The sequence below is a fragment of the Dermacentor albipictus genome, chromosome 1, assembly GCF_038994185.2.
Source record: "Dermacentor albipictus isolate Rhodes 1998 colony chromosome 1, USDA_Dalb.pri_finalv2, whole genome shotgun sequence".
Lineage (NCBI taxonomy): Eukaryota > Metazoa > Arthropoda > Arachnida > Ixodida > Ixodidae > Dermacentor > Dermacentor albipictus.
Window position 1 is genome coordinate 240,720,993 of NC_091821.1, and position 26,731 is coordinate 240,747,723.

Consider the following 26,731-nt stretch of genomic DNA (forward strand, 5'->3'; position numbering starts at 1 on the left):
AGCGGCAAGAACACAGCGCGCACAAAGGTATGAGCCGTCTGCAGACGCATTTCAAGATACGGCGCGCGCAACCTCGCGCGGCCGCGCAAAGCACGAACTTGGCGGAGTCGAATCCGCCCCCCCCCCCCCCCCCCGCCGTCTTCCTTCCACGCTGCCTACTCGCTTTCCTCCATATATGGCGCGCGAGATTGAGCCACGATTAGTGTGTACTAGGCTGCACTCTAGCCGCGATGGTCTGTTACCCTTGCACCCGGTCGCGAAATGCGTAATTGCTGCTGAAGCACAACGCCGCCCCCTTCCCCTCTCCCATCCCCCCACGTCTTTTCACGCGACGGAAGACGGCCGCGTTGGCTTTCCGCTTCCTTCCTTCGCGCGCGCCAGATTGAGCCGCGTTCGTCGGCTTCCCTCGCGTGCTTTCACTCGCGCACGCAGCATACGACGCTCGGCGACGGTGTTATCGCCCTTGGACTTTATGCGGCAGCTCACGGCGACGGCGACGGCAGAAATGCGCCTGGAGTGTTCATAGAACTGCTATCGCAATAAAAGGGACGAGGAAAAGTCCAATCGACATATTGAATAACCGTTGGCGAGGGCCCTGGCTGCCGAAAATTTTGAAAGAGAGTGCTAACGTTGCGGCGTCCGGAGCGTTAGTTTACGGGTGGCCCCGCGTTTCGTGTTCACCGTGCATACGCAGGCTGTCTCTTAGAGCAATGCACGCGTCGTTTTCTCTGGACCGGCCTGAGCCAGAATGTGCCATGCGCTGGCCCGCCCGAACCCGGTCGGGTGGTTTCAGACCTGGCCTGTATCCTGCCCGGATCCGAAAGATTCAGGCCTCGCCCGGTTCGGCCCGTTAGCCATTGAGCCTAAACGAATCATGATCCAGTTCTTGGTTATTGTGAAGTTGCGAGCCCGCACAAATATTCCTTGAGAAAGACAGATTTGACTGTGTCAGGTTTACTACTAGAGTTGTTGCTAACAAATGAACAGGTAAAATAAAAATAAAAAATACATTCCCTGTTTATGATGCTCGTGTGTGATATGAACTGTGTGATATGAACGCCCGCGGTACATTTGGCACATAATTGTGCAGCAATATAGGGAAGGCATAGGTGGCTTGCCCTCCGCTCCGCTTTAAGCCAGCCAGATGGAAGGCCTGTCTGATTGAACGAGGTCTTGTGATCATTGTCTCGCTTATCGCTACTGCAGAAGGTGGTAAAAACAGTGCGAAGCACAGGACGAAAGTGTACGTCGTTTCGGTTTTCATCCTGCCCTTCGCGCTGTTTTCACCCCCTTCGTCATGAACCAACCAGCGCAATTAAGCACACTCCCACAACTGCAGAAGGCCGCAAAAGTGCTGCTGCGATTCCTGAAAGCAACCGGACTGAACGATTGTCTGTGATAAAGAGCTGAGAATTTTCACTACGTCAGCAACATCAACAGTGGACTCTCTCTTTCCTTCTCTTAATCTTTTCCTTCTTTTCTTCCAGTGCAGGGTAGCCAACCGGGCTCAGTCCTCGTTAAGCTCCCTGCCTTTCATTTATTATTCTCTACACCACTAGCCATTTCACTTCACTCTTTAACGTCGAAAAACCATTGCAACGTACAGTGCTAAAATTGGAGCGAATAACATTGGCGAGAATGTAAATTTAAATACGCTGGTGTATTAGCTTTCAGAATTCCTTAACACACCGGCGCTGGAAGCGTTCTACTCTATTATACATAAATACACGACACGAGAGGGCAACGCTCATGTGCGGCCACATTGTTACATGGAACAAGAAAATTTGATTGCTTTATTCGGCTTCATTTTTAATGTCGTAAATTTTTTACTGAGCATTATAATCATGCCCACTAAGATAAGCGAATTTCGAATCTGTCTACTTTTTGTTTTAACATTCGGGGTGTATAAGCACAATGCATGTACAGCTTCTGATGCAAAGTTTGCTTCTTTCCGTCAAGTTGAGACGCCATTCTTCATCGCCCCGTAAATTCAGAGCGAATCCGCGTAGTGCCAGAAAAAACAAATGCAAGGCAATTAACACGAAGTTCTTGCCATTTACTGTGTCAAAATTGTGGGCCCTATAACGTAAAACTATTCCAATATGTTTCTATTCCAATCTCCTGACGTCAAATTTGCGTAACCACAAACTCAAGCACCGGGCGGTCACCCGCAGGGTTGTCTGAACAGACCAATCAAACGCTCTCCTCGTTTATAGGAGGTCACTTTTGTTTGCTTGAAGAACGAATACCATCGTTTACACTGAGCGGCTTGTCGTATCTAATTGGCTGACAAGAGGCGAGGAGAACGCTCAAGTGGAGAGGGCTTCGATGGGGCCGAGCCACTGCACTGAAAGTCGATAATCGGATGAAGAGGGTGGTGCCGGGGTCTATGATTGGTCGGCTCTCCCTTACTTAGCTTGCGGTGGCTGGTCGAAAATCGCGGCGGCATGCAACGGAAGCTCAAGAATGACGCTAAAACGGACCCTCAGCAAAGAAGAGTTGGCAGAATGACGGGGTGAACGTGCCGAAAGTGCTCGCAAACGTTACATGGCCACGCAAGAAGTTTCATTATACGCAAATACACCGATGCTCTCCGGCAGGTGCGAGCAGCCAGCGTCTGAGCGATCGCCGGCAGCCATCTTCTATTCCTTTCCGAACGGGGCAGCCTGCGGCTATTCCGAAGAAAATTCAGTTTTGTTCGGCATAATAATGCATCTTTATCGCGTACACGTCACTTTGACGCGGTGAGTTCTTGCGGTTTTGTGACGTCGCGTGACAGGCAGGTGAAGTGGGTGCAGCCCGAAAACTTTTTACCAATAGCCGAGGGCCAATGGCAAAAAGGGGTCGAATCAGAAATAACTGTTTTTCTTTTTTTTGTCAAATCATGCATAATCAGTGTGTACACATCATATCAGATGGGGAGGTATCGCGGTTTTCGTGACGTCGCGTGACAGACAGGTGAAGTGGGAGTGGTCGAAAAAAGTTTTTGACCAATCGTGGAGGGCTGATAGCAGAATTGGAATAGAAAAGTTTGGAATAGTTTTACGTTATAGCGCCCGTGTTAACAAGAAAGCAAGTGCATTGAGAGCTTATACTTTTCTGCGTTCTGTTTTATTTTCTACATCCCCTTCACGAACGCTGCAATATTTTGCGGTATCTGCGCTGGTTTGAAATGTTTATGTAAGAATACTTCAAACTAGTTAGTTATTCAAATTCAGTTAGTTCAAATTTAGTTATTTTGGACTACCTGTGCGATAAACTATGGCACATTATTCAACTTGCTTGATCAGAGAATAAAGAAATTGATGGAAACCAGTAGCGGTGTTGCACTGTGCCGTGGCACGCACCATAATTAATTCTGATAAATAATTATGTTCCTCTAAGAGAAAGTGTCGGCAGGTTGCTTAATTTTTGTAGTTGCAATAAAATGACCACAGGTAAGGCAAAGTAAGTCGGTCCATTATTCATTACTACCAGATGTCAAAATATTCTTGTGCGGAAGCAAAAGATTGTCTTCTGCTTTTCAAGAATGTAACCAGTTGCACTTACATTTTCTTTCATTGCTGGTGCTTGTGGCTGCTCTACGAAGAGCACTCTGTCAAGGAAAGGCGGTCTAGAAAATTTTTTAATTCAAAGCATTCTTGTCGACTGTAGCCCGGTTTTCCTGCCATCTGTATGTCCGTTTTCGTGGAGCAGCTTGAGTTACCAAACGCCTAGATAGTCACCGAAGTGCCGGTAAAACAGTGTGCAATCATTTATCGCTTGACAGATTCGCTCTTGGCTTCACGAAAAAGCCTTCACACTTACAAAGACGCACACACACACGCACACACACGTGTTCCAGAAGATTCCCCACTCAAATAAGACCCGACTACCTCTGCATGGCTTAGAGCGAAGGTGACCCCATTTTGCCGACCGCCAGTGCACATTTTGCTGCCAGTCGGCTTGCCGTCGGTGAACTTATCGTGATGTGCCCTGTTGCAGGTGCAGCAACTTCCAGAACGTGAAGCGAGGCGAGGTGTGCAAAGTACCGGGCTCCACAGTTACGCCAGCTCCTCCGGGCAGCCCTACGCCCATCCGCCTACCGCACGCCAAGCCTGACGTCTTCCAAAATGTCCTTCTTTACGTCTACATGGGCAAGGTAGGATGCTTTCGACCTCGGTTCGCTGAACTTGTGGTAACCTTGTGGTCCACGAGCTGAAAGAAAGTATAGTTGCGAAAAATTGCTGTTGAAATACAATTACGCACGTGAGACTGCCTAGCAAGCGCTCATAATGCGGTGCGTTGCCCTTCACACCACGACCCACCAGAAAAACGACGTATATGTAGCTAAGCTGACAGATCCTTCATTCTCGTATATGACTGATGCAATTCCTTCAGCCTCGCTACATATGCTCCACAGTTTCGCCCGAAAGGTGAAGAATTGATAGCGATAGCAAAGCATTACATAACTGCACGAAGTAAGGTTCGTAGTTTTATCGGCCGTATAAGTTGCTGTGGACATTCGCTTACTAAATAAATGAACAAGCAGGGTTCCACGCATGCAGAGGCAAAAATTAACAGATCTCGCTCAATGAACGCGAACGCTCGCTGTCACAGGGCTGACGGGATGAAGAGCGCAGGACTAGGGAAGTGAATGGTTCAGGCTGCCCCTCGCATGAACGCGTTGCTGACACTTGAGATTACTCTACCTCCAACCTTAGGCGCACGGTAAGACATCGCACGTGAAGCGACCAGCCATCTCGGCTCGCCAAACATTTGTACCCGCCACATATTACCTCAAAGATACGGCACGTGGCCCGCGTATGCGCTTAGCCGCGCGGACAACCATGCACACCCACGGCCGTGGTAGAGGAGAAGACGCGCGCCACTTAACTCCACCCCCCTTTCCTGCACTAGCGCGCGTTTTATCACGTGACCGCCAGCATTGGGCACGCCGGAGAACGGCGTGCATCAAGTCGCCATTGTTCTCGGCTCATCCTCGCGCGTTTTCCCTCGCACCCACAGAAAACAGCACACGATCTTATCACACTGGGACTTTATACGAAACCTCACGCCGACGGCAACGGCGAAAATTCGTGCGCAGTGACCTCCATTCACCTCTTCCTGTTTGCAAACAGCGTGACGTCACTGCGAGTGTCCCCCCCATCTGCCGCACCTTCGAAGTGGACGCTGGGGCCCTATAACGTAAAACTATTCCAATACGTTTCTATTCCAATCTCCGGACGTCAAATTCGTGTAACCACCGACGCAAGCACCGGGCGGTCACCCGCAGGGTTGTCTGAACAGACCAATCAAATGCTCTCCTCGTTAAAAGGAGGTCATTTTTGTTTGCTTGAAAAACGAATAACATTGCCTACACTTAGCGGCTTGTCGTATCTAATTGGCTGACAAGAGGCGAGGAGGACGCTCAACTGGAGAGGGATCCACTGGGGCAGAGCCAGTGCACTGAAAATCGATAACCGGATGAAGAGGGTGGCGCCGGCGTCTGCGATTGGTCGGCTTTCTCTTACTTAGCTTGTGGTGGCTGGTCGAAAATCGCGGTGGCATGCAACGGAAGCTTAAGAATGACGCTAAAACTGAGCCTCAGCAAAGAAGAGTTGGCAGAATTAGGTGGTAAACGTGCCGAAAGTGCTCGAAAACGTTACACGGCCACGCAAGAAGTTTTATTATACGCAAATACACCCATGCTCTCCGGCAGGTGCGAGTAGCCAGCGTCTGAGCGATCGGCGGCAGCCATCTTTTATTCCGTTCGGAACGGGGCAGCCTGCGGCTATTCCGAAGAAAATTCAGTTTTGTTCGGCATATTAATGCATATTTATCGCGTACACGTCACTCTGACGCGATGAGCTTTTGCGGTTTTGTGACGTCGCGTGACAGGCAGGGGAAGTAGGTGCAGCCCGAAAACTTTTTTACCAATAGCCGAGGGCTACATGGCGAAAAAAGGTCGAATCAGAAAGAACTGTTTTTCTTTTTTCTGTCAAATCATGCATAATCAGTGTGTACACATCATATCAGATGGGGAGGTATCGCGGTTTTCGTGACGTCGCGTGACAGACAGGTGAAGTGGGGGTGGTCGAAAAAAGTTTTTGACCAATTGTGGAGGGCTAATAGCAGAATTGGAATAGAAAAGCTTGGGATAGTTTTACGTTATAGCGCCTCTGGTTGACAACAAACGTCCATGCGAGATGTTCTCTCTGCGTAAGATCGCTGCTTGTATTTTGACTGCCGCGATCGTAATTACGGCATATTGCTATTTTTTGAAGCGACAGCATCTGCGAACTGTGCTTAGAAAGTATAATCGTTTCCGCTTTACTGGCACAACAACGTAGCCTTGTTGCCGACTGCATGGTTCCCTTAAGTCAGCTTGTAGGGATTTCGTAAGAGTGTGCTTCTTCCGTAGATCAAACAGCCACAAAAATTTATTACACTTCGAAAGCGAACATTTTTCGCAGATTGTGCACATTTTCACAGTGCCGAAATGATATTTCGCTTAAATGAATGGTCTTCGCACAAAAACTTATATTGCATTGCTGTTAAGGTACTCATTTGCACCCCATTTACACTGTAGCTTTAAACGATATACAAGATGAATTTCGTCTACAACTCTTAGCCATACCCATCACAGCAGTTCAGTGGAGTCGTACCAAGTGGCGGCGCCTAATTCAGATCAGGGAGAAGTGCAGAAACCACTGTTACCGTGCTTTAGGAGCACGGTAAGATCCCCAGGGGGTCAAAATTAATCCGGACCCCTTTTTTTAGTGTTCCCCATAAGGCGCTGTGGAGCTTAGGGAGGCTATAAACACCATAATTTAATTTTAATTATTAGTCATGATCATGTGAACGTACAAAGCAAAAGCGTACATAAGTACTCATTCCGTTGCGTGGTAATTTCGCTGTGTCTGCTGCCTCCTTTTGCTGCTCTCAACTTTATAAGACCCAACTTCGGCATATTTGTGTCCACAATTATAGCATGAAGTCCGTGCTTTAAAGGTGAGCATAAGGGTAAAGAAAAAAAAAAGAAAGTTCAATTTTACGTAATACCCATGAAATACGCGTTAAAACGCGATAACTTTAGTGGTTTGCCTTATGGGTATTCCCCGTGGTGAAATGTATACAAGCGGCTTCGGCAGTGTCAAAGCATGCTAGGACCTCAGTTATAGTCACACCTGTCAGTCGATATATTATGCTCAAACGATGGTTGTTGTTGTTTTTTTCTGCACGCAGCGCAGATGGTACCGAGATACGTGCGCTCACTAATCATCGCATCTCATTCATCCTCAGCTGTTCAATAATTACGGGTCCTGAATTTCTATCGCCGCTTGATCACTGCGGCTGGCCTTATTTCACACAACATGCGTCCACAGTCTCGCAAGCGAGATGCATTGCTCATCGCGTAGTACGCCACACACAGACGCACACACACACGCACACATACACGCACACATAATGTGGTCCGTTTCCCTGCGCAAAGATGAGCCGATATCATCGCTGTGTTTCGCCGCACACTTTACCACACCACAACAAAAGTGGCGCGTCAATTCTCCGAACTGTACGACATGCGACGAGACAGTAGACATTGACAACTTTCTGTGGTCATGCCCAAAATTCCGAGACGAAAGGGACGCTCTCCTGAAAAAATCTGCAACAAAAGGACCTTCCACATACGTGCCTGCAGCACCGTGTGTTCCCCGATGGGTCAGTTATAGCCCGCAAAGAAACTTCACGTCTCCTTATCGGATTCTTAAAAGAGATTTTGGGAAGTTTGCCGCAAGCAAAACACGAGACTTGAAGAAAGGGACAACACGAAGTGGTTCATGTTGTCCCTTCCTTCAAGTCACGTGTTTTGCTTGCGGTATAAGCTTCCCAAAATCATGAATCACCAACTGGCCTCACCCACACTCTGCTATCTTAAGAGCGACTGATCTGATGGACATGTGGTGAAACACCACAGTGATTTTATATGACACGCTCGGGCGGAGCAATTGCCGGCCTTGATCGCCAGGCTAAACCCGCCTGTTGCTACAAACCACCACCACCGCCACCTCCCATGGAAAAGCCGATATTCTTGATCGCATAGCCCATCCAAGACCACCACGTGGTTCACATTCGCAAGTAAAAAAGGCCAGCGTCGCCAGACTTTATCACGCAGAATTTTGGAAGTTCACGCAAAAAAAAAATAGATAACGTGTCCACGTGGCGCCCACGTATACACCAAGCACTACGCGAATGCACCACGCAGAAAGCCGGCGGCGGCTGTGTTTTTCACTGCACGCGCGCCGGTGACGTATGTGTGTGTGTGCGTGTGTTAATGCTATCACATTAGCACTCCGCTCTTTTAATGAGTCTGTGTCTCATACATTAAGGCGAGGAAAGTATAGGTGGGTGAGGTAAAGCGCACGTACAGGAAGTAAATTGCAAGCTCAAAGCTCGATCTGAAATCATTTTTAACCTTTTTTCCTCCCTTTTGATGTTATCGTGAACTAAAGTAATATGTTCAGAGCAGCACGAAATTTCAGCGCATAAACTGAAGTGAGGACGCCTGAAAGGGCGACAGCGACAATGCAGACCTCTTGCGCATCTGCGCATCATAAGAGAGGAAAAGATGGCAAAATAAAAGGTATATAAAGTTGACAAAGTACCAGTGACTTTTAAAGTAGAGGTTAAAGGAGACGCTCTAAAACTAGATGGTTGTGCCATTATGACAGCGCACCTTAGCGGCCATGAATAGAATACACGGTTCGTCGTCGTCGAAAAATGATCAAAAGCCTTCATTAGCGAGTTGCGGGGTAATATTTTAAAGATTTGCATGCATATGGTTGTACATATTGTACCCAATGCAATATATATATATATATATATATATATAGTCGTATAATGAGAAGCCAACAAACACTGACACCAAGTCATAGTCAACATAGTCAACACCAAGTCAACATAGGGGAAATTGCATGTGCTTAATAAATGAAATAAAGTAATGATAAATTAATGGAAATTAAAGTGGATGAAAAAACAACTTGCCGCAGGTGGGAACCGAACCCACAACCTTCGCATGTCGCGTGCGATGCTCTACCAATTGAGCTACCGCGGCGGCGTTTCCCCATCCACTTTCTTGGGTATTTATGTGTACTAGTAGAAACCCGGGAGTGTTAGCCAGCGCCCCCACACACAGACCTTGGCGGCGGACGTGGAACGTCTTTTTTGCCGCAGGTGTCACGAGAACGTGATCTTTTCGGGTGAAGGCAACTGGTCAATAAACCCACATATGCTACCTGAAGGCATCAATGTTGCCGGTTCGAGACCCTCGTTATGTAATAAACGAGAAGAAAGGGGGTTAACCGAGGGACCCGATATTTATTAGTCGTATAATGAGAAGCCAACAAACACTGACACCAAGTACAACATAGGGGAAATTGCATGTGCTTAATAAATGAAATAAAGTAATGATAAATTAATGGAAATCGGGTCCCTCGGTTAACCCCCTTTCTTCTCGTTTATATATATATATATATATATATATATATATATATATATATATATTTATTTATTTATAGATAGATAGATAGATAGATAGATAGATAGATAGATAGATAGATAGATAGATAGATAGATAGATAGATAGATAGATAGATAGATAGATAGATAGATAGATAGATAGATAGATAGATAGATAGATATCACTTGTTTTGTACGTGTATATAGTGCTCACTGGCCTCTATTTCGCGATTGCAACATGCTGTTACAGTAATTATTTGAGAGCTAATTGCGAAACGTTACATAATATGTTAGCTAATCCGTTGTTATCCAGCACTTTTCTTATTCCCTACACCTTATAATATTGCATCCCCGAAGAATAGACATCGTCTTCAGGGTTCTGTCATTCTCTCTTAATAGAAAACTGGAACATCTTCGTTCAAGCAGGTTGCGCAAACACTGCGCTGTATACAAACATTGCGATTATATACATTGAGGATGCTGCTAAGCATCAAACATACACACTGCGATATTCTGTGCATGGTCAGGCCCTCTAGCGGTATGTTGTTTATTTGTAGCGGTTTCATGAAGCATGTCGTAAATAAAACGTGCAGGAGGTATTAACGTACGCACGCAAAGCTACCAACAGCTAAGGATGAGCTGTGGCTTCATTCTCTTTATTGCGGTAACAATTTATACGGACACTCGAGACGCGTTCACGCCGCCGCCCTTCTGTGCCAGGTGCAATGGCTCATACGCTGCCCACGGGCGCAACGTTGGAGGTCACGTGATCTCTCGGGTATCGCAGGCGCCACACAGTGAAACAGTACATGGAGCGGCCGCACGGAACATTCTCTTTGGGTCAAGCACGCGCGTTCCCCCGCGACGTTCGTTCCTCACCACGCCATCGTTGTGACTGCGAGTGCTCACGGTCGTCAAGCGAATTCGCTTAATGCCTCCATATATACAGGCGCGCGAAACCGCGCATGTTTACTGCAATATATACTGCCCATGAAAATGCATGCATCGTCGTCAATCTATGAACTTAACTTCCGGTCAAGTTTAAAATAATTTGCTAACGCTAAGAATTTTTCCGCCCTTCTGACGGAACTGCAACTTTTTTTTTTATGGTAAGATGTGCATGCGGTTGGGCCCTGTCAGGTTCATATGTCGCCCCATTGCCAGCCGGCGATGTATGTAGTTACACGACTCGCGAAGAAAACGCGTCGAGGGACATACAACGTTGTTACATGTTTGTGTTCTATAGTGTGCAAAAGGGACATCAGTGCGATTTGTAGGAACAAGTTCGATTGAACGTGTAATAAAAATTCAAGTTTTTTAATACACCGCTCTATTATTATGCAGCCAATGTCGCAACTTGGCCATAAAACACTGAAATGAAAAAAGTGAACGAAGTGCGAAAAAGAATAGCATTGGAACCGAATCGTTGCATTATTCTGGCCTTGGTTGTAAGCCCAGCGCGTGTCTAAAAAAAAATTTTATAGCATTGTACATGAGCACAGTTGTATTACGTCACAATTTGCTTTTGTACTACCGGCACCATAGAGTTTCGTACAACTCTATGACCGGCACAGCCCCCAGCACACTCGTCAATAAAGCGCGGAGATGACGTGCGGCAACGTATACGTTTGCGGGGTCTAGTGGAAGTGGCGCTGGGTCGAGAAAGTTTCCTTCTCGGTAAGCGGTGCCTTATTGGCACGCCACAGCTAGTGGCACTTATTTCTGTGCAGCGAAGACAGCCGCTATTGCCTACGCTGACCTATCGCATACAAGACAGCCCCGATCGCGTGACCTATCGGTCAGTCGCGACGCCGATAAGATAGGCCTTTGATTTGCGTGGTGACGACTGACGAGGCTCGCCTGGGGTACAGAACGGTATCGTTGATAAAAGGAAACAGTGAATGCCACTGACATAGCGACAAGTCCGAGTATAGGATACCAGTCCATCTGCGAGGTGATGTCCATAGGCACGTTGTCTCGAACCAGCAGCCTACGTTAGTCGGCGCTAACACACTTACGTTACGTGGATGCACGTCCTCCTCTCTCCACTTCCTTCCGCGCTCTAGACAAGTGTGCCGATCGCTTTACGCGTCATTAAACTGGCCAAGGGGTTAAGGCCTTCCACAATATTTTGAGAAGTCCTTGGACGTATTTTACCATTGGCGGCAGCAGTACGACCACGTGGTAAAACTAAGAACCTCACATCAGTACGTTAATGACTTGGTTGTGATAATTTCTGCTAACAGTCTATAATAAAGCACGTAATAAAACGTCACTTCGGCTACCCTATCCATTCTGTCAAACGTTTCAATTTCAACCGGCGCAACGCATGGGTAGTCCGCAGTCACAACCATACACATACCGCAGATTAACTTACGACAATTACAGGAGTAACTCAACAGTCAAAGCACTCCACATTCGGCATTAAAGTTCATCAATTAGCTGTATGATACCATTTTTCTTTTATTACCGAGCACCCCCTAGTGCTGCAGGAGAAAGTACGGGCATTATATAGACTGCGCTTACAGCAGCCAGGTCGCCAGAGTTTGACGTGGAAGGTTCTCAACAAACGTCTGGGCCTCCGAATTGCTACAAGATGCTTCCAGACAAGCGTAGAACAGCTGCCACCGAAGAAACTTGAAGACCACTTCCAGCCATGCGTTCTTTCCTGAGTTGGTAGCGCGAAACGGAACGTTCGGCTTATGCGTCTGCATCGAGGGATATGTCAAGCCACATTCCTGTCGCTCTTCTGAGCCCCGCTGCATCTTCTTCGAAAGAGCCAGTAAGCTGAGTGCTCGCTCTATTTACTTTCGATGTCGTTTCATAAACTGGTAGTAAGGTCCTTCCTGAGTGTGGCTGTTTCAGTTTCTTTTTTTTTTTCGAGTACAGGCTTTCGAGCAGCACTAAAAATACACGTCTTTGTCGGACAACAATAGCCTGGGTTGTACCTGGACGAAAAAAAATTCCTCAAGAGGCCACACGTTCTCGTAGAGAGGTTCCTGCAAGCACGACAACGTTCGTGCAGTCTGCGGAACAGCACGGGTGGAGCTCGTCCGGAACGCTTCTCCGGACTTTTGAGAATAAGCCTTCTTATCCACCTGGGACGTCAAAACCTCGCAGGCAAACTTCCGGCAATTCCTCACGGTATGGGTTGGCTTCTCGGGAGATTCTTCCTCTCTTAGCAGGAGAACCTTTTTGCTGCTCTGCTGAATAACAGTACAATCAAATGGTGTAGTAAGTCACGGCACTATTCCAGAGACAGAAAAACAAAACTTATTACTACTTAGTATGACTTAATAAGTCGTTAGGAAGTGACAATAAGCGGTTGGGGTGGGACGTATTATGACAATATCGCAAACGCTGACGCTCTCGCCTTGCTGTACTGTACTGACTATTACTCTTTCTTGGTTTGTCGAGCATTAATGATGTGCCGGGTGAACATTGGCACGATGAGTTCAAATCTACTCGACTGTCTTTTTATCTTAACCGACCGCGTAACCTCAGCGCTACGTCGGTGGGTTCCCCAAGATTGTGTCACGCACTCGGACGCACTCGGACGTTTACATAGTATATACGAGCTTTGGAACCTGTGTAACCAGAGCAGTGTCCTAAACAGCTTTTCACTCATCTATAATGCGCTTTGTCATGATCACTTTCTTCTAATCATCATATAAAACGAATAGTTGCGACGTACTGTCTAAACAGACCGGGTAATTAATGCAAGGGCACCGTAGTGATGCAACTGGTATGTGACTGCGAAATGCATGACGTCACCAGAAATAACGTCTGACAGGGGAAAGGTAAGTCGGCGCATGGCATGTCTGGTCGGAGAGAAAGATGCTGTCTTTAATGAAAGTTGAAGATCTTTGCTTGGCTGACGGCCTGGCATGCTGCAAACAACCAAACGGCCAACGCATCATCCACACAAACACAAACTCAACCTGCTCATAAAATTTCACCAGGGCCCGTCGCAATGCGCAAGCAGTGTTTCTCCACGGGCCAAGAATGTCTCGTTTTAAGCTAGAGTCGCAGTGCGCGGTGCCTTCTAAGATTGTCTGTCTGATTGTCGTGTTGGTGTCATAAGCCGGTGCGTTCTGATAGCCTGTGGTATAGTATTCAATTACTGTGATTACAAAACGGCAGCCAATTCACGCAGAGGAGGTTCAACAGTCTGCGTGGCAAGTTCCTTCTCCGTGGCTCCATTGTTTTCGTCAACGCAGTCTCCATGGCTGCGCTCCCCAGAACATGCGCAGATGTTGTTGTTGTTGTTGTTGTTGTTGTTGTTGTTGTTGTTGTTGTTGTTGTTGTTGTCGCAACAGTGGGACCGCTTTTAATAGACAACGTTTGCGTGCCATTTTTCGTTCCTCTTGGGCCCGTGTCTTCTATGCCTAATCTTTCGAATCATGGCGAGTTACAAACACGTCATGCCTTGAGCACGACTATATTTGTTTTTTTTTAATTATGGCTCGTTATTGATCCCCAAGATTTTATTCGCTACAAAATTCGTTTCAAGAGACCAAAGTATAATGGAATTTCGGTCCTCTCACCGTCTTTGGCGTCATTTATCTACATCTTCCCTGCATTGCAGCGCGCGAGGCGGCAAAGACGTGTAGTGAAGCAACCTTTGGAACCCCTACCTAAACAGGAAAAGAGAGGGGAGAGAGAGAAAGAGAGAGAGAAAAAGGAAAAACTTTATTTGAATCAAAAACGTAATCCAATCAAATTTGCGAAAATAACTTTAAATGTGCACCGCTAAGAAATTCTCATATGCTGTGTTTTAAGACAAGTCACATCAGCACAAAGCCACTGAATACGACAGCGGGTGCACATGATGATGGAGATCCCTGTTAATTACCTACGAATACATGGTACAAAACAAATTTTGGATATCTTCACAAGCTTCAACGTTGTCGCTCTTAAAACAAAAATTATATCAATTGAACTTTCAGAAACAAATACTGTTATGTTTTGCTTTCAAATGTGCCTTATTTTTACATTAAACACTTCAATGCGCAATACGCGGCTGAATGCACTTCACACAAAAATTTTCTTTTCCTTTTTAACTTCACAAAACGCTAAAGCTTTTTGTTTCTTTTTTACCAATGCACTCATGTTTAGTTCGGTCAAAGGCAGTTGCTGCAGAGTCGAGTAGCGTCAGCGAAGGAAATAACCTATTTTCTGGCCCTTTATTGTTACTTTGCAGTATACATTCACATGCATGTATTGTTTTGTGTTGATCACTAACATACGTTTTCAAGTATCACGAAAAGCTGCCGAAGAGCTCTTAAACGGAGTGTCCCAACAGCCAAGCGCTCGTCGAAAGTCCCACCGAAAACGCCAGAGGTGTGCGCCATCTACAAAAATAGACGCGAACTAGCGAGGACTGCTCTGCGTTGGCGCTAATTTCGGACCACACCGTTACTTGTTGGCTATACATGAATACGTGTGTGTGTGTGTGTGTGTGTGTGTGTGTGTGTGTGTGTGTGTGTGTGTGTGTGTGTGTGTGTGTGTGTGTGTGTGTGTGTGTGTGTGTGTGTGTTCTTTTTTTAGCTGGTCCCCCTTTTCAGTCTTTGGAACATTCAAGATTTCAGTTTTTTTTCCCGATAGCTTAGCCGGTGACCATTTTCTGCCAGTGCGAAAAGAGGCTTCGTTACATATGAGCGAAAGAAAATTATTTCCGGGGTTTTGGGTGCCAAAACCACGATTTGATTATGAGGCACGCCGTAGTTGGGGGACTCACGATTAGTTTTGACGACCTGCGGTTCTTTAACATGTATCTAAAGCTGAGTACATGGGCGTTTTAGCATCGCAATTCGGCCGCCACAGAACCAGAGAAACCACAAGGAAAAATGATTTGGTATGTTTAATTGAGATATAAAAATATTGCGAAAGAAATGCCAATGAAAGTAGACGTGGTGCATTGGCCGCAGCGGAAAAAAAAAAAAAAACATCGCGTGGGTAACCCGGAAGGTGTGGGTTCGGCTTCCACCTGCGGCAAGCTGTTTTTTCGTCCACTTTCATTTCCATTTTCCTCATTATTTCTACCATTTAAATTAAACATAACGGTTAACTTCCCTTATGCTTTCTTTGGCTTCATTGTCGGTTTTCCTCATTTTGGTTGTAACTTTGTTACTTAAGCGTGTAACCTAAAATTTTATCTTATCGCTGTTTGCGATAAGCAACCGCGGCGACTCGGTGTCTATGGCATTCGGGTGCTAGCATGAGATCGCGGCTTCGATTCCCGACCACGACGCATCAGCCGCATGTAGATGAAGGCGGAATACAAAAAAAAACAAAAAACGTCTGCGTGTGTGCACGTAAAGGAACGTCAGGTGGTCAAAATTAAGGCGGAGCATCTCGCTACTGGTATAATCTCCGATGCCATGCGTCGCTAAACCCCATCAGTCGATCAACCATTGTTTGTAATCACATCCTGATGCATATCCGAGCTAATCCACTGCCAATTTTTTTCAGATACACTTGCAGGACAGCACAGTGTTCGAAGCGCTAGCCCTCGCGCATGAACTGGGCATTGAAGAGTTGCGGCAAAGTTGCGAGGACCACGTCACCAGCACCATGTCCATTCACAATGCGTGCACGTTCTTGGCTTCCGCTTTGGCTATGGAAGACAGGGTTTCTAGCTCAGGCAAGTCTCTTCAGTCGTTTATTTGTTTGTTTGTTTGTTTGTTTGTTTGTTTGTTTGTTTGTTTGTTTGTTTGTTTGTTTGTTTGTTTGTTTGTTGCGTGCATCCGCTGACTCACTCGCTTGCAAGGTAGACGCATCACTGGAAGAACTGGTGGAATTAATAGAGACATGTCATACTTAGGTTACCAAGCGCATTATCTGAGATGCAAGCAAATATTATGCACTCTTACTTGTTTTACTTAAAATTAGGGGTGTGCGAATATTCGAAATTTCGAATACGAATCGAATATTTTCCTTATTCGAATCGTATTCGATTCGAGAAATGCATATTCGTAAATTCCCGAGTATTCGAAGACGGCCGAATAATGGTCGAAACGGCGAATATTCGGACAGACTGTGAATAATTTAGCAATTAACGAATTATATGCTTGCTCCACATTCTCCTAAAAACTTGTTTATTCACTGAGAGCTTCACATGATCCGCTCATTATCTGTATGCTCTGCATCAAGATGGCAAGTTCGGCCAGTTGGTTGGGATTCATAGTAAGGTTCGTTACAGTGTAACACAAAACAAGGACGAAAGAAGCTACAAAACAACGACAGCGCGTTACAGCAGTGTGATCTTAAGTGCTGTAACGAACCTTACTATGAATGTGTACGCTCTGTTCCAGTCTATCTGCATCAGTCCCGTGAGACATGATCAGTTTCGATTTTTCTTTTTACCAAGCTTTATTCCAGGGCTCTTTCATAACAATATATGATGTACTTTCGGGCTTTGTAAGTATGCGCAATAAAATATGCACCTAGAAAATGTTACCTGGACAAATGTTGTCACAGCGCATAGAGAGCCCTTACTTTCTGAACATGTTGAGCAGTCAATTTTCTTCGCGATAATCTGTAACAAGTGTTTACCTGAGAGAGCATTACCTGACATTACCTGAGTGCATTACCTATAATGAGTGTCTCTTTAACCTGAAGCAGCCTCGTAAAATGCAATATTATTTTTAAAAGGGTAATAAAGCTATTGTTACCTCGTTTTGCAATTTTTTAATGGTACACATATATTCGATATTCGATTCCATATTCGAAGACAGTTTTTCGCCTTATTCGTATTCGATTCGTATTCGAAAATTTCAATATTCGCACACCCCTACTTAAAATGGTTTAAACCCTGATTTGTAACCGAAATGTAGCCTTTATTACAAAACGTTGAACCGGCAGAGTTGCGCAATTAAAGCATTCTACTATTCATATTCGGGGTCAAGTACGTGTTTCACTCACTGTTTGAGCGCAGGGAACAAATTTTAACATCTTTTTTTATGGGGGGGGGTAACAAAATGAGGAAGCAGATTTCGTTAAAGCTGACTATTCCAAAATCCCATATTCGTTACCTGTCACCTTGTCATCTTTTAGCTGCAAGCAACTAGATAAAATTGGCCAGATATGTGGGGACGTGGTGAGGGCGTCACTGGTACCGAACAGATGCCACTGCTTCAGTGAAGCTTGCTTTTAAAAGTTTTGCGTAAATACCGGCACTCAGGAGTTCCGCTCATTGGCTTAAGGTGTCAGAAGGAGGAAAGTCAAATTAAGCTATGGAAAGTAGCAGCTACTTGGAGCCAGTTCAGCGAGGTCTGACGTGGTTGTACTTAACCGGTGACAACAGACATGGCTGAACTTTTGGGGTGGCTTCGAACAGTATCTGTTCGGGCGTTAGAGTGAAGTTACCAGCACACGAGTACATACCTGGATTACTAAACACACAGTTCACTCACATGCCATACAAACAGTACTATACTTCACTATATGTAGTATAGTATAGTATAGTATAGTATAGTATAGTATAGTATAGTATAGTATAGTATAGTGTAGTATAGTATAGTATATGTATACTACAGTACTATACAAACGCCATCACTTACAGCGCGTACATAGACAGAGACCAAAAGAACTACGAAGACAAGCGCTGACTTCCAACTGATTTTTATTTTGAGTAACACGTATATATACTGAGACACCAAGACAAAAGCGCCCCCCCCCCCCCACAAAGCATAAAACCGACATGAGTATGCATTCAAAATTCAAAGAAAACATGACCGCCGCCTTAAAATGAACGATAGTGCATGTGCGACCTCCAAAAAAAAAAAAAGTTCGTTATCTGTTAATGGAATTGACGGCTTACTAACCGAGTCACCTTCAGTAATCGCTACTGCTTCAACGATAAGTCTAGTGCATTCATTTGAATGACTAGCTAAGACAGTGGTTTCTTCAAAAAGCGGGATACAGCCGCATTGTGCGCAATGGACACCTAGAAACCCTTCCAGCCCTTTGCGCACTTTATTGCTATGTTCTTGCAACCTAACATTGAGACATCTACCTGTCTGCCTTATATAAGACCGACCGCATTTGAAGGGTATCCTGTACACGATACCTTTCGAACAAACTGTACACTTTTCTCTATGATTAATACTGCAAGTCCTACGTTCCTTAGCAACAGGATTAGTTGTGACGCAAAGCTGGGCAAGTTTTTTTTTTTTTTTGAGCAGAGGAAACAACATCGATACCTGCTCTTTGTCCTATTTGTTTAAGTTTTTGGGAGATCCCATGAACGTACGGGATAACAGCTGTTTTGTTTCTTCGATCATGTACCTGAGGCTCAATGCTGTGAGGATCGGTGCTTAACTTACTACGCAAGTTCTCCGAGACTGAGACAAGAAGGTTGCTAGGGTACCCTGCCACCCTCAACCGAGCAATCTGTGAACTGAAACTAGGTTCTATCAACTGATAACAGGATTTTGTTAGTGCATTATGCAAGCAAGCATGAACGATACCTCTCTTAACCAGTTTTGAATGGGCAGATGCGTAGGATAACAGAGGCTGATTAGCTCGCGGCTCATACATCCAGCATACATGTTGCCGGGTAAAAGATAAATTCAAATCTAAAGACCTGAATGACCCATTCTCCTGAAGCTCATGTGTGAGTGTGAGCGGAGACAAGCATTCTTCAAACAGATCCAACGTCTGACGAACATAGGCCACCAAACAGTTGTCCTCACAATTAAACAGAATTAAAAAATCTTGGTCTTGGTCTCTCAGTATATATGCGTGCTACTCAAAATAAAGATCAGTTGGAAGTCAGCGCTTGTCTTCGTAGTTCTTTTGGTCCCTGTCCATGCACGCCCTGTAACTGTTGTTTGAAACAATGGAATACCAACTAGCCCGTACCCAAACCCTGCTTCTATACAAACGCAACTGTGGCGCTGTTGTAGATTGCACGTGGCCGCTCACGACGATGTCGCGATAATGCTGATGATAATTTACGCCTAATCTCGTAAATTTTCCAATCATATTTTTGTTTCTCTTTGGAAAGAAATCTAATCACGAATTTGCAAAGCTTCTCGTTTGAAAGAATTCTTCATCATTGGACACATCGCTAATGAGATGTTCGCTCGTTGGCGGGCGCCTCTTACAAATCGCTCTGGCGTACTAACTGCTGTGTGCGTAGAGGACAGAGTTCACTCGGGGGCTGGGCCTGGAGCTCGAAATTGATGAAGGCATTGTGAAGGTAGCGCACAGGCATGCATAGTGCGTGCGTCAATTTCTGGCAGCATACTTTGCGTAGAAAGCAAAGTTATCTTTTTAGTGGCGACTCCTTTCTGAAAAGCTGTACAGTTAGATCAACGTTAGCACTTGAGACACGTGCCTAAGGACGTTTTAAATTTTTTCGCTCCCTTGGTGCGAACCTTCTTATCTTATGCTTCTGAATAAATTTATTAGTCACGCAACGATGAGTGCTCCTAATCTATTTTATTTTTGTTGATTAAAGTAGCCAGAGGAAAACGTATGATACGCTATCTGAAAAATAAAAATTTCTCCTTGATTACTGACTCAAACTGAGCGTTCATGTTTATACTCTCAAAAATTTTGAGTAATATGAAACCCGAAATTGAAGGGCGTTCTAAGTGTGCTGCACAAGTGCCCACTTGAAACTAAACCTTATCCATCTTATTAATTCGCATCCTTTGATAGGTTGGCGAGCGATGTAGGTGACCCAAACCCGAAGCATTTACTTTCATTCCTTCCATAGTCCACGTGCCTCAAAGCCACACTTTTCTTTATATGAATTGAAAAAAAAAAAGACAGGAAGACAGGCCTGTTTAGGACCGGCTATGCCAAAGTCCCAAACACTACTCAGTAAAAAATAAAAATAGTGAGGAGAAAACAAGATGAATATAACAGATAACAAAATAAAGTCACTAAATTAAACTCTGGTGATTCACGTGCCAAAACAACGATCTGATTACGAAGCACGCCGTATTGGAGCACTGCGGGTTAATTTGCGCCTCGTTATGCCTCTTTAAGAAGCCCCTGAATGCACGATACACGAGCGTTGCAACATTCATCCCCCGTGGAAATGCGGCCGACGCGACCGGAAGCGAGCCCGCGACCTCGATCTCAACTGTGCAACGCCGTAGTCGCCGAGCTAATGCGGCCGGCCCGGTTCAACAAAAATAAGTGTACTCACTAATGCACTATGTTGTTGTTGTAGCCTGTGGCACGTGTGGCTCCTACCCACGATGTGGGACTGGCCAAGAAATGGGCGGATTATTTCAAAATAATATAGAGCATAAATTTCCTAATATCTATGCGAATAGCATTGAATAGAGTTGAATTTCCGGCTAAAATAAAATCAGGAAGCTGCTGTTGAATGAGGAATAATTAATTTAAAAGTAATAAAAAATAGAATTTAGCAGGGCATTCGTTCAGATTCTGTACGGAATCTTTGGACAGCGAAGCATGCATCCCTGTGGCTGAATCCCAAAGTGGACGCCCCAAACAAAATAATTGCACGTTTTGTCAAGTGCAGGCCAATTCTTCGAAAAGGTGCCTCCAACAATCTTTTTCTTGACGCAGTAAAGCGGCGACAAGATAGAAGAAAGTGCTGTATCGTCTCCTCCTCATTACAAAAATAACAGAGGGGGGAGGGAATCAAACCCGGCGTGTGTATATAGAAATTTAGGCAGGGAATGCGGCAGCGTAATTTGGTGAGGCAGACCTCAAGCATCTTTGTGTAACAGGATTCGCTATGCCATGGAAATGCCAGGTGCTTATACTCTGGAGAAGCTGTCAAATGTGGGTTTGATAAGTCTAATCTAATTGATCACATCCGAAATCTTGCCGCCGTGATCTGTGCTGTCACCGGTAGAATAGGAAGAACAGGGCCGGATAGTGATGCATTTGCCAGTGAATCGGCAGTTTCATTAAAAAACAAACCTTTATGACCAGGCACCCAAATCAATGAACACATTGCACATGGGCAGGAACTAGTAGGTGGAAGATTTTTGGCATGGGTGACTCATAAGTAGCGGTAAGGCAAGAGCATACAGAAAGGGAGTCAGTAAGAATAGCAGCCGTTGTAATCAACTCGGCCGTAAAAATAGGCACAAAATCAGACAATCTTAAAGAAAAAGACCAGTCGAGTGCAGGACAAAACATTCCAATGCCAGCTTTTTCCTCACACTGTGAGGCATCTGTTGCAATGATAATATTTGGTTCTAGGGTGCTTAGGTGGTCTTGCAACATGGCGTTTAGGATGCCGTAAGGGAGTAGTTTCGCGTGGTTTGGGAAAATGTCATCGAACCTGATCTCTGGGCAATTTGAATGCGTATTATTGGGAAGCACATCGGGAATTTGCACATTTAGTGGTCCAAGTAATGTTTGCACAAATATAATCTGTGGTCTATGAAACCTGTGGCGATGAACAGGAAAAATAATTCTGGATCGGAGATGAAAATAATTTGAGGACGGTTTAATGGTGTTCCATATAGCTTTAAGAAAGTCTGAGTGGTCAGAAGGTGAAATCGGCATAAAATTGGTGGCATTCTTGCTTCCAGGTATAATACGGCATTTGCAACGTATTTCGGGAGGCCTAAGCACAGACGTAGCGCCTCTCGTTCTAACAAAACTAGTGGCCGAAGCTTGTATGATGGAACACCTGAGAATAAAACACATCCAAATTCTAACACCGGACAAACGCACATTTTATATACCATCAACAGGGATTTTCCTCGCAAACCTGTTCTTCGATTGCTCAACTTGTGCAAAATGCCCATTGTACGAGCTCCTTTTGTCGCAATATATTCAATATGCGGCCGCCAGTTAAGATTTCCGTTGTAAATAACTCCAAGGTACTTGAGTGACTCTACTTGTGGGATATCTTCGAGATGATATTTAAGCGATATGTGTACTGGGTCTTTAACGGGAAAAACAAGGATAGCACACTTATTAGCATTCAGGTTTAAGTGTAAGCTATCCAGCCAGCCTTCCAGTTCCCTTAGATACTTATTAGATATAGTTATTAGTCGTCGTCGTCGTCGTCGTCGTCGTCGTCGTCGTCGTTGTTGTTGTTGTTGTTGTTGTTGTTGTTGTTGTTGTTGTTGTTGTCGTCGTTGGCAAGCACCATGATGAACAAAAAAGAGGCGTTCTTTAATGATACTTTTGGCAAAATTTATGTTTCTTTATGGCAAACTTCAGTGAGCGCGTGGTTGTGATGTCTGGTTGCGTGGTTGGTGAACACCTGGTTATGACGAGGAAAAGAAAATTCAAGAACTTCAAGAACGTTCGTGAGAGTTCCATGAGTTGCAAGTATTTCACGTGTTGTTAAACGTTCCGCTTTTCAGGTACAAAAGGGGGCAAGTCATTCGTGGACAGGTGCACAGCGTTCGTGGGCGAAAACGCCATAGAGTGCGTCAAGACGAGCGCATTTTTTAACCTCCCCAAGGATGCCCTCATCCACCTTGTGTCTTCGGACTACGTGAGTTTCTTTTCGATGGTGATAACTTGACGCCTGCCCGCCTGACTTGAGCCGGCCATTGACTCCGCACGGCGTGTGTTGCGGCGCCAAGCAACTTCGCCCGCTTTCGTGGCGCGTTCTGTCAACCTCGGAAGGGATATATGAACCCCGCTTCACGGGTGGTCACTTCAAAGCCACACAAATTTGAACTCGCATATTGGAGTCTCTCTCTCTCGAAAAAAATGTATTGTTGTTGTACAACTGCGACAATGTGTAATCGCACAAAATCCGCAACCAAAAAATATGGACGGAAAACCATGAATAGAAAAAAAAATTTTACAACGGCCACGTTTGCGAAAAATCTAAATCGTGAAATTTGCGATTAAAAAACGTTTTGTTGCTTGCCTTCTCGATGCCTTTTTCCTTTTTTCGTTATCTTTCTATATACCACCCACAGGTGATATGCTGTATTGCAAAAGAGAGAAACCGCCGCTTTTTCGTGCGCGCATGTCTAACCAGTAGGCAGACATGTATATGTAAAGCTGAAACAAGTTTATACAAGGAAAAATTATTTTAGTGAGCAAATCGTAGGAAGAATGGAAGAAGGCGACAGGAATGAGCGAACTGTCGCTCAGTGTTTACACAGCCTGCTTATACTTTTCCACAACAATTTACTTTGGCGCAGTTGATTCAATTAGACTTCGGAGACGTAAAGTGAGAAAATGTGGTGACCGTGCACTGCGCGTCTTGTTTTCTTCACGCATAAGTTTACGCCATAGATCCTTGCCCAGGTTGCTTTGGTCATGGGTTTTTTTCCTTCCTGTGTTTTCTTTGATTTTCTTTGGTCAAGTTGGCAATGGAAGAAGAGGACGTCTGGCGAGCAGTGTTGTCATGGGCGAAGCACCATGCTGGAGTCACTCAGCCGACTGCGCACTGGACGGAAGAGGAAAGGGCCAGGATTTGCCAGGTATCGTAGCTCCGGCCTTCGACATAAGCAATAGCAGGTCCAATAATGTTTTAGCCATTCATTTCTATCGTGAGATTGTCACAGAGTGCATGCCCGCGCCCCTCTCAAGATGGCCGCCATTGCCGCAGCAGCAGCAACGCCGCTTGCACGGCGATGGGGAAGAGAGCTTCCCATTGTCCCTGAGCTCGCCAGACCGGTTTGGTCACGTGTGTCGCCTGAGCGCGGCGGAGGGACGAGGCAGCTCGGCGAGCGGCAGAGCGGCTTGGAAGACGGAGCAGGTTGGTCGTGCACCGGGATCTCGGCAAGCACGCCACAGTTAAGCCTCGTGTTCCAGCCCGCTCTCAAAACTTTCCGCCGGACTGTCTTTTTTAATCGCGTTTATTCTTTCGTTTAATTATCCATCGAGTGTTGTTTCTTATATGTCCTGTTAGTTTAGTCTTTGCCGCATTTATTGTCACTTGTATTTTTCATTTGTGTCGCGTATGTTTTGTTTATTCGCGAGTCTTAGGAGCTCCCACGTGGTGGGCTTAGTGTCGCGCGAGTGGCGTCAGGGTGTGCGTTGTGTGACCCGCACGCCTTCCGCGAGCTAGGACCCACTACTTGTAGTTGTATGTTCTTTTTCTTTCGTTATGTCTTGCGCATGATTTTAATTTATTAAACTGAATGTGTGTGTTGTACGTCGCCCTCCGTCTCATGCCTCTGGTTCACGGTAGATCAGGCGTGGACCTTATCGCCGGTCAGCAGTCGAACCCTCACTAAACGCACGCGGGGTGGGTTTGTTGTCGCCCCATCCCCTCCGGTTCGGAGAGTGCGAATTACCCCACCACCAATCTTTGACAGAGATATACAAAAGACGAAAGACATGCTTCGTCATAATTGATATTCTCTCCTTTCTTTCGCAAAGACCTTTCCCTGAAATGCAGTTTGTTAATTAATCAAGAAGATCCGGTAAAGGCTGCAGGAACTTGCGTAAACGTTATAGGGGTATTACTCAGGCTCGCGCGTGCGCACCTGACCCTTCTCTGGATCGCACAGCGCCGGCGGAGCGGCAGTCGCTCCCTAGCACTTTCGCAGCAGCCCTAGCAGTCAGAGCTGTGACCCCTAACCCGCGGTTCGCAGTGAGTTGCGACCACGGCGGGTTCAGGCCAGTGGGGACAGGGTGAGTCTCGACCTAAGGTGTTTATTCACCTTGGTGTACACTGATTCCAACAGACAGCAACAGCCACAACACACACAAACACAACACAACACAACACAAAACCTCAGCGGCGGAGCATTCCGCACGTCTGGGGCGAAACAAACCGCACAATGTGGGAACCACAAAAGAGGCTGATAAGAGTTCAGCTCACCCAAAAGTGGATCCGCGCTCGGGCCCTGGGGCGGTGAGTCGCACACCAAGGTCCGGGCGCCACAGGGGGACGGCGTGCGGCGGTCTCAGCGGCTGATTTGAGATGCGGCCGTTCGCTAGCTCTTCCGCCGTGAGACAAAGATGCGTCGGGGGAATAGCGCTTCTCCCGAGCGGCGGAGAGGGGTCTCCCCGGTTCCAAGAAAGGGAAAGGAGGGAACGGGGTGCCTTGGCTGCAGCGTCGCGGCCAGGCGCGAAGAGCAGCGGGAGTGGCGAAGGTGCCCTCTCCACGCTACCCTCCGCGAGCGAGCACGTGATTATCGCGTGATAACCGCGTGGCCGCTCCGGAGATATCGGGATGCGCGTGCGATCCCCACATCCCCCCCCTCCTTAAAATAACCCTTTAGCCGCTAAGAGGCCGCCGTCACCTGAGGCTTTCCTGCGAGAGGGACATGCTACTCCGACAGCAACACGGTTTGAGTCCATCCATGTTGGTGAGGGAGCAGCTCTAGCTGCAGACCGTCGTTGTCGCCGTGTAGGTGGTCGCGAGCCAGGCCGGAACGCAGGAGGATGGTACGGAGCAGCTTGACAGCAGCGGGATGCAGTGGGAGGCAAGAAGGGCGCTGGGTCCGGGTCATCTTGCGTCTCGGCGGCGTCACCTGCCCAGTCGGACGTGCCGGGTCCGTGGTGGCGAAAGGGTCCCTGGATTTTTCTTGGCTGCCTCGATTACGCTGACGCGATCCCCGAACCAGCCTCGAGATGGCGCAGGACAGCTCTTTTGATGTTCTCGGAGGTCGTTGCCCTCTGGTATTGGCGCACCCTCGCGGTTTTCGGCAGGCAAGATCGGCAAAGGCGCGCCGACCCACCCCTGACGATGGCTTGCACCTCGCTGCGCAGCAGGGGTCCACCCTGTCCTTGCGGGCGAAGTCTTTCTTTCGACCTTGAGGCTGGGTGCTTGGTTGCGGGGCTCGCAACTCGGTCGCGGAGCTGTGCGGCGCGGTTCGGCGAATTCTGCGCCGCCGCGACCATTCCGGACCGGAAGTCGCCCGCTGCACCTCTCACCTCGCTGTTAGCCGCCGGAGGATGTTTTCTCGCCGCCCGTTGCCTGCACTGCGCTGCTGACTGCTTGCGGCCTGCTCGTCCCCACCGGCAGTGGAGATGGTCTTTTCCTTCTTGATTGATGGTTGTTGCACGGCTCCCGACGGGCGGTCTGCTGCTGCGACAATTCTGTTAGCCCCTCTCGCTTCTTCCAAAGAGAAAGCGCGTGCTCGCTCTGGAAGCCTGCATGCTAGACATCGGAGGAGCATTCCGTCCGATATCGCGCACAATAAAATAGCCTCCGCGAACCGGACAGAGTTAGTTCTGCCGAGATCGCAAGTTATAATGCCGCACCGGGCTCGAACCTCGAGCCGTGCCACCCGATGCCGCTGCCTGCGGGCGCGGGAGAGCATTCTCCTCGGGCCACTCGTTCCCTCTGTCATAGTAGGGT

At 46.5% G+C, this 26,731-nt stretch overlaps 1 protein-coding gene across 2 annotated transcripts in view; it reads left to right on the plus strand.

Moving 5' to 3' along the window:
• The window catches only part of LOC135901640 (serine-enriched protein), a 189,319-nt gene that overhangs the window by 150,354 nt on the left and 12,234 nt on the right, over positions 1-26,731 (plus strand). For both annotated transcript variants that reach the window (XM_065431492.1, XM_070531122.1), the window contains 4 exons: positions 3,985-4,141; positions 15,970-16,141; positions 22,818-22,951; positions 23,781-23,897. In XM_065431492.1, the coding sequence (XP_065287564.1) occupies positions 3,985-4,141; positions 15,970-16,141; positions 22,818-22,951; positions 23,781-23,897 (580 nt within the window). The remainder of the gene's footprint in view (positions 1-3,984; positions 4,142-15,969; positions 16,142-22,817; positions 22,952-23,780; positions 23,898-26,731) is intronic.